This window comes from Rosa chinensis, chromosome 1, assembly GCF_002994745.2.
Source record: "Rosa chinensis cultivar Old Blush chromosome 1, RchiOBHm-V2, whole genome shotgun sequence".
In the NCBI taxonomy this organism is placed as follows: domain Eukaryota; kingdom Viridiplantae; phylum Streptophyta; class Magnoliopsida; order Rosales; family Rosaceae; genus Rosa; species Rosa chinensis.
In genome coordinates, this window is record NC_037088.1 from 67,244,266 (window position 1) to 67,258,362 (window position 14,097).

The 14,097-nt window shown below is 37.1% G+C and overlaps 1 protein-coding gene and 1 pseudogene across 3 annotated transcripts; one reads left to right on the forward strand and one right to left on the reverse strand.

Annotated features, from left to right (window-relative positions):
* Positions 1–944: 944 nt before the first annotated feature.
* On the reverse strand, positions 945–10,713 carry LOC112184163 (annotated as a pseudogene).
* On the forward strand, positions 1,634–5,513 carry LOC112184218. Of its 3 annotated transcripts, none has more exons than XM_040512538.1 (4): positions 1,634–1,775; positions 1,916–1,956; positions 2,654–2,679; positions 5,240–5,513. In XM_040512538.1, the coding sequence occupies exons 1-4, from the start codon at positions 1,660–1,662 to the stop codon at positions 5,489–5,491; spliced, it is 435 nt and encodes a 144-aa protein (XP_040368472.1). In that variant the 5' UTR covers positions 1,634–1,659; the 3' UTR covers positions 5,492–5,513. The 3 variants fall into 3 exon arrangements, 2 of the variants coding, with proteins under 2 accessions (XP_040368472.1, XP_040368473.1); XM_040512539.1 differs by having other exon boundaries at positions 1,925–1,956; XR_002930033.2 differs by lacking the exon at positions 2,654–2,679.
* Positions 10,714–14,097: the final 3,384 nt, after the last annotated feature.

Sequence of the window (14,097 nt, forward strand, 5' to 3'; positions counted from 1 at the left end):
TGAGGCTTGTTTTGACAATGCCGTTTAACATATTGTTGGTCATTAGATAAATGTTATTTAATTTATTTTCAGCTTGATTGATTTATATGACCTTGGTCTTGGTTGCTGCATAATGGTGTTATATATATATATATATATATATATATATATATATAAGTTTATTCGTTTAGGATACAAACATAACAATTTACCTACACATCTAAATCTTAGTAAACTTAAACATGTACATGCAGGAACATCTGAATGCAGTTATGGGAAGCATGGAGATAAAATGGCAGAACTTATATTCCTCAAGGTTCCAAATTGTGGAAAGCCTTGGGAAATACAATTGAAACAATCATGTCGTCGTCAGCGAATACGGTTAGAGAAGTGATGGGAGGAGTTTGGCAACTTTTACAGACGAGACCAAGGCTACTTTGCACTCTTTAGCTACGAAGGAGAACATTCCCATTTCCAATTCAGTACGCATCTTGGGTTGGAATGATATTGAAATCTTATACCCTATTCGTGGAGGAGGTACATATATATTGAAATTTTTAGTAACTAAATAGTCATTTCCCATCTATTTTGGTAACTAAATAGTCATTACCTTTGAATTTACTTATTTTGAAACATTCCAAGCTTTTTCACACTCAGAACATGATGAAAATATAAATTTAACGATTGAAAATTTGAAGCACAATGAATTCATTTATTTTGCAATGGTGATAAAGTAAGGAAATTTTCAGATTTTTCCAACTGATATAACCCAATTAAGAACTAGATTCGAAGGTTTTTTTTTTTCCTTTTTTTGATCAACTGATATAACCTCTCAACCCTCTCAATTCTATCTTTGTCGAAAAAAACTCTCTCAATTCTATAACACAAAAAAAAAAATTGGGGAAGAATAGAAGAATAAGAAATATTTTTTATTCAACATGTTTCTTCATTTTCATTTTGACGACTTTTTCATATTTTATCATACTAATTTCTACTCTACCTTCCCAGAGTTCATTCTCCAGGGAACTCCATTTAAACCATTCCAAGGGATTCCCTTCACTCTCTTTATTTTATGATCTCATTGGAAATCATATAAAGACAACTCTTATTTAATATAGCTATTTGTGCAAGTATTTTACGATTAAGAAGCAATTGTTTCTTGTACAGATTGTGTATTAACTTACTATAACTAAAGTATACTTTCTTGTCTCGAATTACTGCATTTATACGGGTAATCCACAAACGACGAAAATCTCTCTTTTGTCTACCCCTATCCCGATGAGCCGAAACCAAAGCTCTTATTTTTTGTTGAGTAATAGTCCGAGTAAGTCTTAAAAATTGATCACAGGGAATTGTGCCTGTGTTATGTGCGTACCTTGAGAAACAAATAAAAAAGGAAACTCTCTCAACTCTCAACTCTCAACTCTTGCTCTCTGGATCTTAAAGACTAGTGAAGATTTGAACTCCCAAGCTCTCAAACTCTCAAACAGCAAATGGAAGCCCTCACCAACCTAAGCCCTAAACCGCCCAAAACGATGAGCAGCGCCGGCATCGGATCCCCCGCCACAATGTCGCCGTCGTCGAGTCCGCCTCGGCTGTGCTCCTCCAATCCCTCGCGTACCTCCCACCGCACCACCGACCTCGGGTTCCGGCTCCGACGACCGCGTCGACGAGAAGGAGATGTCCGTCGTCATCAATAGCGTGACCAAAGCCGCCAACCGCCACGACATGCTCTGCGACGACGCCGTTAGTCACCTCAATTCCTCGTCTCCAGGTTGCAGGGGTTCAAACGAAAGGTAACGAATCAGTATTCAATGAATTAGAGTGATCTGGAGTATTGAATTGTTGAAATTCGAGATAATTTTGGATATTCCTGATTGAATTGGGAAATTTTGATTGTGATTTGTGTGCTGATTAATGTAATTGCTTGGTGAAGCTGGAATAGGGGAGCAAGACTGAGAACTTACAGGCGCAGAGGTGAGTGCTCTGTTCTGTTTCTCATGAAATCTTTCCTGCATTTGAAAAGTGGGTGAGATTTCTGGTGTTAGGAGTTCAATTACGGCTTCTACTGTTCTACTGTGTATGGAACTGTTAGGACTACACTATATCAGCAGAACCTTAGATCACCACATTGAAGCTGAGATAGGGTTTATGGGAACAGTAGTGTTAGTGTGCAAACTAGCTTCACCTAATTTAAAATGAGTAGTTATTTAGTTTCTATATTAGCTTGTAAATGGAAAGCTTCATTGAGTTTAGGGTTTATGGGTTGGTTTTTAATGTTTAGAGTTGAAGATGATCATTTTAGGAAAGGCTGAAGTAAACAAGTCCTGGAAATGAGGATAATGGAAAGTTGGAAAGGTTTTTGTTTAGAAACTGGCTAATGCTTCGTTCAATGTTTCTTTATGATTGATGCTTTAGAGTTACTTACTGATTGAGATAATTTACTGGCATTGTTGAAGATAGTAGCATATTGTTTCAAAGATTGAGAGTTACAGATGAACTTGTTAACTTTTGACTGGTTGCTATTATAAATCTGTTTCTAGCCTTCTAGGTGTGTAGTTTTTTAGGCTCCTGTAAGGTAAACTTGGGTTTGAATTCATTCTGATACTAAATTGTGTAATGTAAGGCTACTAACTGCATGTCTTCTTTATGTGGGTGCAACTTTGCAATTCAGAAACAAGTGCTCTTATAAAACAACAAGTGAGCCTCGTACTCAACCTTCAGATTCCAGGCCTCTCTCTCTCGCTCTCTCTCTCTCTCTCTCTCTCAATCTCAAACACGCACATACAAAATTGTTATTATGATTCAATCATAAATCCAACCCCCTCCCCTTCCTTGATAAATGTATTGCATTGTAACAAGTGGCAGATTTTATATATCTTCTTGATAGTTCAATTTCATTTATGAGATGCTTCCTACATTTTGTTGTATTCATGTTTTGAAGCCATTTATGTGTGTGTGAAGTCCATGTTTGCGAAGATCCTAACAATATTCAGTATGTCAATGCTTTCTTTGAAAATATTGTCCTGTGCTCTCTTGGTTATAAGATTAAGGAATTATTCTTAGTTTCCCATGTATTTTACCTCCTCAGTGAATGTCCTATATTGTCCTATACTCTCGTTGATAATGTAATGAAAAATGCAGTTGCTCTTCAATTGTGTTATTTTAATATGTGCTCGTCTCTTACTCATGAAATGCGCTTTTCTATTCTAATGGCCAGAACGTTATGTTCTATAATCTTTCCCACATGGTAGGATTAGCTTAGTATTCGGGAGAATTAGAATAGTTGAATGTCAAATTCTAAGTTAAATTGGATACTATGTCTGTGCATCAAATATTAAGGATTTTGTTTCTTCTTCTTTGGTTGTCCTCATTTTATGCAATAGCTTATTTGCTTGGAACATTAACTATTACTGAATCTGAAAACTTGTCTTTTTGGTCCACCTATTGATGACCAACCATCTTAAGTTTATTACTTGCATAATTGATTCATTGATAAAAACTCTCATTCAATTGACTAGTTAAATTAGATAGGTTTTGAATAATGCACAATCATGATTACAATGAAGATCATGATTGCAAGGATTGGTGTATTGGTACTGCAATACTTTTTGAATAACATCTATGTCTATCTGCAAAGCATTTGGCATCATTTGATTACTCCATGATGACCATAATTAAACAATACTAGCTTATGTCTTTGATTGCCACTTCAGTTCTCATTTCAGCATAGCTTATGTGTCTTTGATTGCCACTTCAGTTCTCATTTCAGCATAGCTTATGACTTTGATAGCTGTGTTGAGCATAGTTTGAACAATTTTATGACAGGGTCAGTGCTTTTGAGAATGTGTTTTAGCCTTGCTCTCTCAAGAAGTTGAATTTCTAGTTGCGACTTCAATAGTTTAATTCTGATAATCTGTCAATATAGGACTACCATTTTATGCTGGACATGATGACATGACTTTGACATCTTGATTCTCTACTTGTAAATAGTTTCTACTATGCTCTGCATTTTTCTAATTTAAGCATATTGAGATATGTTACCTGGGTTCAAGCTCAAAAGATACTAGGATTAAAAAAGGGATACGAATCTCATAATCATTGATTGTTGAAAAGTGAAAACACTAATCAAGAAGTTAGGAGAATCATTGTATCAGGCTCTAATCATTGAAAAGTCAATTATTAGTATATTACTTATGATGGCTTTCACCATGCTTAATTATTTTGTTTCTGCTGGTTGATAATAGTCTGGTAATATTAGTGTGGTGATTACAGTAGAAATTGGTATTTGGGTTCAAAGCATCATGCAAGGCTTAGTTACCTTATAGGTGTCATAATATAGAATAGCAATCTGAGATTGATAGGGTTTTGGAAGAGGAGAAGCATTTAGTTTTGAGTGTTGGAAGGTTTAAGAGCTTAATACCAACATTCTTATTTTGTTATGAGAAATCATCCAAATTCTATGCACTTGCTGTTTGCTATAGTTGTCAAGTCTAGCTCAGTCTCTTTGGTTTCGCTCGCTTTTGGACATGAATGACACTCAAAATGAACTTTGATGACCTCAGTATTTTAGAGTAGGCTCTAGCAAGAATTTGTAAAAGGTCTCTGTGTGTGGAAATGCCTGACCTGATTGCTATGTCATCATCTTAGGAAACTTCTTTACTAATTTAACTTGGAAAGGCTTAACTAAAGTCTCGCACACTGCTGTTATTGAGTTTGACAGGTTAGAATGTCACTCTATAAACTTGGTTATGCCTAGTTCTGTAGTGCATATTGGATAAGATTCTTATTTGAATCAAGTTGTTACTATTATTTTGCTAAACTTGCTTGTGGTTTGACACTGTTGCATTCGACCTTACTGCATAGCTAGTTTGTTAGGTTAGGTATTGGCCACTTACTTCTGGATTACCACCGTTCATATTGTGTATGCTGTGCACTTACTATTCTCATGCTCTCTGTAAATGCAAACTTTCTGACAATGCATGGTCTTTTGATTGGTGATATCGAAGAGATCTTTTGAATTTTAATGTTTTGTTATCTAATGCTTTTTTGAGATGTAGTCTACAGCATGCTGTTGGTTCATTCTGATTCATACTCTTAATGATGGAAATGCCCCCGAGCAAACACAAGTGTGTCATTTTGCATAATGCTCCATTATATTTCTGCATGTTAGTTATATTGCTGTACTTTCTTGACTTTTTTGTAATTGTACTCTTCATTTCATCTAGTGTATGATATTGAGTGCTTTACTGATTTGCAGGTTCTCCTTGTACGACATAACTTGGACGTAGTGCATAGTGAGAAGAATATATGTTATGGTATTCTTGGTTCACTTTTGAAATTGAAGGGGAAGTCTAAAGATGGTCTCAAGTCTCGTAAAGATCTGGAAGCTATGCAGATCAGACAAGATTTACACCCCAAAGTAAGAGGAGAAAAGTTTCTGTTTTTTCTTGTAATTGGAAAAAAGATCTACTTAGCATGTTTTGTAAGGAATTATGTATCAGAACTTTAATGAAATGTACATTTTTCTTTTACATGGTTATAGCGTGTGTGCTTATATTGGCATGCGAATGTGTAAGTTATAGTGAATGTTTATAGACCCCGCACATTGGGTGCAATATATTGAAACGTTAAAACAACGTATTCAATAATATGACAGCATAATTTGTATGCTGTTGAAAACTAAAAACAACGTGCTGAGAGTGTTTTTAAAACTTACAACAAGCGCTTGAAACGTTGTTGAAGATTTATTACAGCTTGCAAAGCCCATTGTTGAGTAATTACAACAGCGTGCTTTGCCTCTTTTTGACAACGTGCAAAACACGTTGTTAAGAACTCTTACTTTTAATGACTCTGACATCTACAACATGTGCGAATGTTGTCGAAAGTGATTGACAACGTGAATTGCATGTTGTTAAACATGTTTTATCTTGTCGTGTTAAAGCTTTGAAATATTGAAATCAGTGCATCATCTTTGAATCATTTAACCAAAGACACTTCCAGACGAGAAGTAAACAAGCAAGGTTATTCATGTTTTCTTGTTTAGACAGTTTTTTAGACACACATTACTTTAGCTGACTGGCTCAATCCATAAGCTGTCCTAGCTTGAAACCTTTACCATGATGATTAAGACCAAAATCCAATTCCTAATAGCTTTCAACATCACAAAGCATGCCCTCGTGCTCTTGTTAATAACTATCCAGTAATCTCGTTTAAATATCATGTAGAGAGTGATAAAACATTTGGATGATTAGCTTAAGATGCCTAAAATCATTTGTAAAGTCATTACTTACACATTCAACATGGTTAGAACTATGGTGCAAGGCTTAAAAGGTGGCTGTTTTGGGTGTCTATGATCGAAAGGGAAAACGACCTACCGTTCCAGATGGCAGAGCAAATGATAAAATGTGTCCTGACATAAAAGCACAAGAGAGAGAGGAAAAATGTTGAGAAATATCCAGTTACAACTAGGAGTCATAATGTGAAATGGCCACTTACTTCTTATGAATGGTGAGAATAGCAGTCTTAGCCTGTCATTTTTGCTTGGAGGCACTGGATGGTTAAACCAAGCACAAAGTAAGACAATGTCTTGTAAAATTGTTTCATTCTTCTGCAGAGTAATAGTCGTCGTCAGAGCAACCACTTCTGCTTGTTGCTGCCTCTTGTGTTGCCTTGACCATAGCACCTTCTTGTTCATCCATAGCCTCGTAAAGAGAAATGCTGCTCTTGGATTGGTTCATTTTACTGATCAGCTCGTCCACGTCGTGCTGGTAAAATGCACGGGCCCCACATTTCTTTATCTGCATGCATTTTCCCACATCTTGACGGATGTTGAAGTCAAACTTAACCTCATTGCGTATGCGTTCAACCTCATCGCGTGTGTCCTCCACACGCATCCAAGGGTGCCGGAAAGGACCGGGCAAAACAACTAAGTAAAGGTGATCTGAAACAAATTGATTTCGATCGGATGCAATACCTAGGATACAAGTACCACAACGTGTCCCACGACAATCAATTCCAAAAGTATCAGGAACGGCAGACGGATTGTCTGGAAGTACAATTAGAGCACACACAGCAAACCCAATCCACTTGCTATTATATGCATCCCAAGGTACTTTCTCAGTTACCGAGTTTCCAACACTTTGATTATTGAACCACTCAGGAATTTCACTTCCAGGAATTATAAACCGGAGATCGTGAAAATAAGAGGTTCCCTGCACCATATCAACCATCATGAGAGAGAGAGAGAGAGAGAGAGAGAGAGTACCTCCAACCCCTTTAGCACTGAATATATAAAATAACTAGAATCTTGACAACTAAAGCAATTGCTGCAATCGAGCACAAAATCCCATAATCTGCATCTGCTGACATCTGATGGATCTGGAAACACTTGCAAGGAAGTACAATTTTTGGCTCTCACTTCTAATTTGTCAGTTGCCGGGAGTGCAGGAAATTGTTGAAGCCTTTTGCAGTTCTCCACATCGATAAACGTAAGCTTGGAAAGCAAATGAATGCTTGCAGGAAGGGTAACAAAATTGTTTCCTCCGAGTTCCAACCTCTCTAAGGAGGACAGAGAACCAATATCATTGGGAATTTCTCCTTCACAGAGATTACAGTCGTTCAGATTTAATTCATTCAAAGAAGAAAAATGCTTCAAGGAAGCTAACACAGGAATCAAAGGGTGAGGACTCTTTCTTGGAAATAAGCCAGAAGATGATAATACTCGCTGAAGAAAAAGAGAGTATGGCTGCTCTCTTCTAACAACTCCACTCAAATCAAGCTCCACCAAACTCTCACTCAAGTGCTCAATTGAAGGCAGTTTCTCAACAGCAGTCCCACTTAAAGAAAGCTTCGATAATCTTTTCGTTTTCTGCATAAATTTTGGAATCATTTTCAGTTTTGAGCAGCCAATTACATCAAATTCTTCAAGAAACTCCATATGCACTTCACTTGGTAGACTCTTAATACTTTTGCAGTTTCTTAAATTCCAAATTCTGAGTCTCAGGAGCAATGCAATGGATGGATGAACCTCAACTAAATTGGTACAACCTTCAAGAACCAACTTCTCAAGATTTGGAATATCTGTGAAATCTGGTGTCCTGGTCAAGTTTATGGAGTAACTAAGATTGATGGATTTCAAATTGCCCAAGCACTGTAGAAAACATGAAGAATGGTAGCACAATCAGCTTCCATGCATGAACTTTAAAATTTAACTATATTCGTGCAATAGCAGATATTCAATAACTTACTTTTTTTCCATTCCAGAGGTGATCAATATTGCTATGAACCAAACTGAGTTCAGTAAGTTCATCCGGTTGAAAACATGGTGGGAGAGATTTTGAAGGATACCAACTCCAACTCAGAAATCTCAAGGCATTAGGAAGAAATTTTGGGCCAACAGAAAGCCTCAAATTATGAATGTAGAGCAGCCTCAGTTCACACATTTTAGAAAAGGCGTCAAGATTCCAATCTGCCTCTTCTAATTCATACAAGTGTAACAATATGCCTTCAATGGCTTCTGTTCCCTGTTATAACAGATAAGTCAATTCCAGGATTAAGTATGCTTCATGTTAAATTAAATGACAGAACTAACCAAGTTTGGTGATTCAATTTTTTCAAAATCTTACCGTATTCTTTGTGAATACATGAAAAATATCATTGCGAAGACACAACCGACTGCGTCCACCAGGCTCTTCATTCTCTTGCCGAACAATTTCACATCCCATTTCTTGTATCAAGTCATGCATATATATCTGGTTGTGTGAAATAGTTAAGAGAGATCTTTCAGCAAGAACATCTATTGCAATACGTGAGGAAAACTTGGAACTGTATACTTGTTCAATCATAGACTCATTATGATACAGCCTGCGGAAACAAGCAATGTCCAGAAAAATTTTCTTCTCCATATCATCAAGTCCATCAAAACTTACTTTCAGTATTTCAAAAACTTTTGGGTTGGGAGTTTGTTTTAGTTTTTGAAATGCAGAACTCCATGACTCTAAACTTCTTTTATACAAGAAAGACCCCAAAATTTCCAGAGCTAAGGGAAGACCTCCAGCATACCTAACAAAACTCTTAGACTGTTCTGCATAATCTTCTTCAGGCTCATGTTTTCTAAAGGCTTTCCAACTAAACAGCTGAAGAGCTTCATCTTCTTCTAATCCCTTCAACTCATACGGGTTTTCTATATCATGTGTGACTACATGTCGATCTCTAGTTGTAATTATGATTCTACTCCTTAAACCAAACCAGTCTTTTTCTCCTACCAGGTTTTTCAGTTGCTCTGATTGATCCACATTGTCAAGAACTAGAAGAACCGATTTATTACAAAAATATCTCTTTATCAGTCATTCCACTATAAACATTCCATACTTGAACATTTTCTTCCTTTAAGGTTTGGGAAAGAATCTGTTTTTGTAGACAAACTAGATCATGGGGAGTGGAAACCTTTCTGACATCATCAAGAAAGATGCAAACATCAAATTGATGTGAGATTTTCTCATAAACTAGTCTGGCAAGGGTTGTCTTACCTATACCACCCATCCCCCATATCCCTATAAAGCGAACATCATTTGCTTCTTTATCTAAAAGAACCTCTATTTCATTTAGCCTAGTATCCATTCCGACTAACTTCTCTGAGGAATCAAATACAGTGAGACTAGGATGCACTTTGCTCCACAGTGCTTGCACAATCTCTCTGATAAGCTCTGTTTCATACCTACAACAAGAATATACAATTCTCATGCTGAATATATAAACATATTGAATATAAAGTTCACCTGTATGATAGAACTAAACCGCAATAATAAAGTGGGCATTCTATGCTCCGATAGAGTAAAACTTTCACAGATGTGAGCCATCCAATTAGTTCAATACTTCAATGTGCACGGAACAGTGTGTGTGTAAGCACTCACTAATCTAAGCTCATATTTGAAATTTCAATACTCACGAGCATTCAAACATTAAAGTACATTATTTATGTGTCATTCGAGCTTACCTATAATCCCTTGAAGTCCATCCAGCGAGACTGGCCACTTTGTTTAAAGCATCTCTCCACCCTTTCACCTCCTCATTACCTTCCCCAAACTCCTCTTCATGTTCTTGAAACGCTTCAGCAAAGCTGCCCCTTTGATGTCTCACATCAGAGGGATTCACCTCATAAAAGATTGGCAGAATTGTCCCCCTCTCCTCCATGCATTCAAGAATCTTAGACAGTTCAAGCAAGCACCACGTGGAAGTAGCATAGTTTGGCGAAAGAACAACGATCGTAAACCTTGATTGCTCGATTGCTGTGAGGAGCTCCGGAGAGATGGCTGTGCCTCTTTCAAGCTGTGGATCGTCCCTGAAAGTCCTGATTCCTCGCCGCTGCAATTCGTTGTATAAGTAGTCTGTGAAGCCGTTCCGTGTGTCTTCACCTCGGAAGCTCAAAAACACGTCGTATTTCCACGGGAAAGCTGAACCCGATGATGCTCTGACTTGGGTGCTCAACGCCATTGGAAAGTGAATGAGTGGTGATCAGAGTTCTTCTCCAAACGCAGAGTCACTGGAAAAGAAATTGTGCACAGATCGAGAGAAATGGAGATATTTCAGTTTCTATGGCCTCAACTTTCTACAGGTGCAAGCTATTAATCCAGTTCATAACAGAGGCACGATGTGAACGCGTAGGGAACTTTTGCTTTTGCAATGGTGCCTAATTTTCAAAAAGGAAGTGCACTGTCTCAATCAATTTTCCAGGAACATCATAAGAAAAAGCTATCATTCACTTTTCCTTAAAAAATGTGAAAAGACTAGTGCGCTATCTCATAGTCAATTGATTCCTGGGTCCATTCCCACCATTAGCAAAGCCAATTGTGACACGTACATCTAATAATCCATTGGAAATTTCTCTGTAAATCCCTTCTATACATATGTCCAACGACCACACGAAATAATGGAGGGGTGAGAGAGAAGACGACGGAAAGAGAATACTCACTGAAACATCACCAAAGTCTTTCAATAATGGAGAAATGGGTAGGGTCAGACGACTTCTATATTGTATTGGATCTGGGAGATAAGGTAGTTTTATTAGTTAAAAGGCATTGGCTTGATGTAACAGAGTACCCTGTACTGTAAAGAGCATGAAATTACTACACCCTTGCCTTCATGGCTTCATGTAATCTCAATCTATTTCAACCAAGATAAAAGACAGAGACATGAATTTCTTCAGTTTTGTAGCTTGAAAGTTGAAATCTTTAAATGTTTTGGCGTAGAAAAAAGCATCTGGTTGATTTCTGAACTTTTTGCAGCTTGAAAGCCGAAACCTTCACATTTTTTTGTTTTTGAAGAACATACATTTACTTAATTTCTCATGATCCTTGATCTTGGAAGTTGAGGCCTTTACATGTTTATTTTCTTTGTTTTTATTTTAGAAATGAAAAGGAAGAAGTTACATGTTTGTTAGTTCACGCTCTTGTGAAAAGGAGTCAAGGTCGACGTCCTCAAAAGACTCTTAATTGGTTTGGCCTCCTATTCTTTATTTGTTTCACTTCACTTAAGTGAGAAAATTCTGCTCGAAATGCATTTTATGATCAATTTTTGGTTGTCCTTCGGCAATTGAAGTTGCATTAAGACAAACTTTAAAAGTAAAGTGGCAGAGGGAAATGGGTAGGGATTTACCTGATCTGCTTTTTGTTGTATTCTCATCAGTTTGAGGCTTTGGTTTGGCAATGCCAATTGTTTAACTTCACTACACTTTGTGGCTAGCTTGCTTTCGAGGCATACATAGGTAAGAGGCTGCATTGTAATGAGTTTGAGACTTGTTTTGCATAACAAATTTTCATCTTTATTGGGTTTATATTCCCTTGGCCTTGGCTTTTAGCTGCATTTTCATCTCATCTGTTTGACGCTTCTTTTGGCAATGATGTCTAACATGTTGGTCATTAGATAAATGTCGTTTAATTAACTTTCATCTTGATTGATTAATTTATTATATGACCTTGATCTTGGTTGCTGCACAATGATGCTATATATATGTTTGTTCGTCTAGGAATCAAACATTACAATTAACATACACATCTCAATATGAGTAAAGTTAAACATGTACAGGAACTTAAACATAGTTTCCCCTGGAACTGGACATGAAAATGATCTCTCCAAACTCAGGAATTTCACTTCTGACAAGCCATTACTTCTGATCAGAATAATAGCTTCATCCTTGAGCTATCGGTTGGTAAGCTTTCTCAACAATCCCAGTTGTCTAATGGAAAAAAAAATTAAATAAAATAAAATAAAAACTGACAAGCCAGGCTCAATGCAGTCCTTCAAGGAGGAACATGTTAGATAATCAAGTCAATAACAACATCTACATTTTCAACCTCAGGATATAAGAACATCTTTTGCCACGGTACATTTCAGTAGAGAAGGCACATCTTGCAATTTGACCCTCTTCGGATTCTGGACAGAAGTTGGACTGCTTAGTCAAATAAGATAAGATTGAGAGAATAGATTTTCTGATATATTATTACACTCATTCTATGGTGTATATAAACAGACTACAATTGTACTACAACTATCGTGTACTACTGTACTACACAACCTATACAAGGTAAGTAGTTACAACAATATATTCTCTTATAGTCTATTCCTAATAGGGAACAATGACTCACACTAACACTCCCCCTGAAGTTGGCGCATATACATCAACCATGCCCAACTTGCTTAGTGAGTCATAAAATGCCTTCCTAGAAACCCCTTTGGTGAGTACATCAGCAAGTTGCTCTTCGCTTCGAACAAAAGGGAAGCTAATAATTTTGGCATCTAACTTCTCCTTTATAAAGTGACGATCAACCTCCACATGCTTAGTACGATCATGCTGTACTGGATTCTGTGATATGTCGACGGCTGCCTTGTTGTCACAATACAACTGCATGGTATTTTTGAGTTTGAAACCCAGATCACGTAACAGATTTCTCAGCCACAACAACTCACACACTCCGTGAGCCATATGACTTGATACACATTTACGCAAGCGTACGTATCGTTGTCAAGATAGGGAAATATTGAGCCCAAAGTTTATCGTACCACGGGGATTAGTGGCTAACCCACAATCCTTGGGTAGTCGGAACTAAAGTCACTAAGCAAACAAAAGAAAAAGAAAAAAAAAATTAAATAAATAAATAAAATAAAAATACTATTCTAAGGCACCAAGCCTTAGAAATGCTCGGCTTTGGTTTGCACCAAAGCCTAATCAAAACTAAGAGCCTAGTGGTGGATATGCACAAATGAGTGGAAGAGTTTAATGTTTGGGGGTTGATTTTAACTTAACAAATAATAATGAAATGTAAAGCAACAAAAAATAAAAATGAAATGTAAACAATAAAAATGAGAATGTTGGGTGTTAGGGAGATTCCTTCACCCAAATCTCATGTGTCGGAAGCTAATCTAATATAGATGCATATTTCCTATTTTGGCGGTAGTCGTATCCAAGGCGGTTCAAGGCTCAAGGACCGAAATTCCCTTTCATGGTATTCCTACTCCGGTTCAAGGGCCGTAGGGACTCACTTGGCATGAATTAGAGCCGGTTCAATGGTCACTAATTCACATCAAGAGGCGTAGAGATCGAGGAATTAGACTACTAAGCGACCCGCCCGCGCAATCACGCAACGGGTGTAAATCACCATGCTTATAACCCCTCGAATACGAAATTGAAGGTTTCTAGCTTAGGAATTAGAGGGAGTCAAGCCCCTAACTCCATCCTAGACATGCTCAAAATACACACCCTAGAGTTGACTAGACTCCTAGACATGCATTTTAACCCAACAAAAATAGATATAAGCATCCATCATATGAAAATTGCATCATTACATTAAATTAAACATCTTTTACACAAAATTTTGGGTTAGGGACACAACCCTAAAACCCAACAAGAAAATTACTCACAACCCATAATTATAGACATCAAAAATACAAAATTCAAAGAGAAAAGAAAAGAGAAGTGTAGGAGAAAACAATAATAGCCACAATTAGCTAGAAAGCCAACATGACTACTATTGAATTATAACTCCCACAATTACCCAAATCTTGAATCTTGTAGAGGTTGAGCCCTTTAATAGATCCTTGAAGCTTTGTGTGAGTAAAATC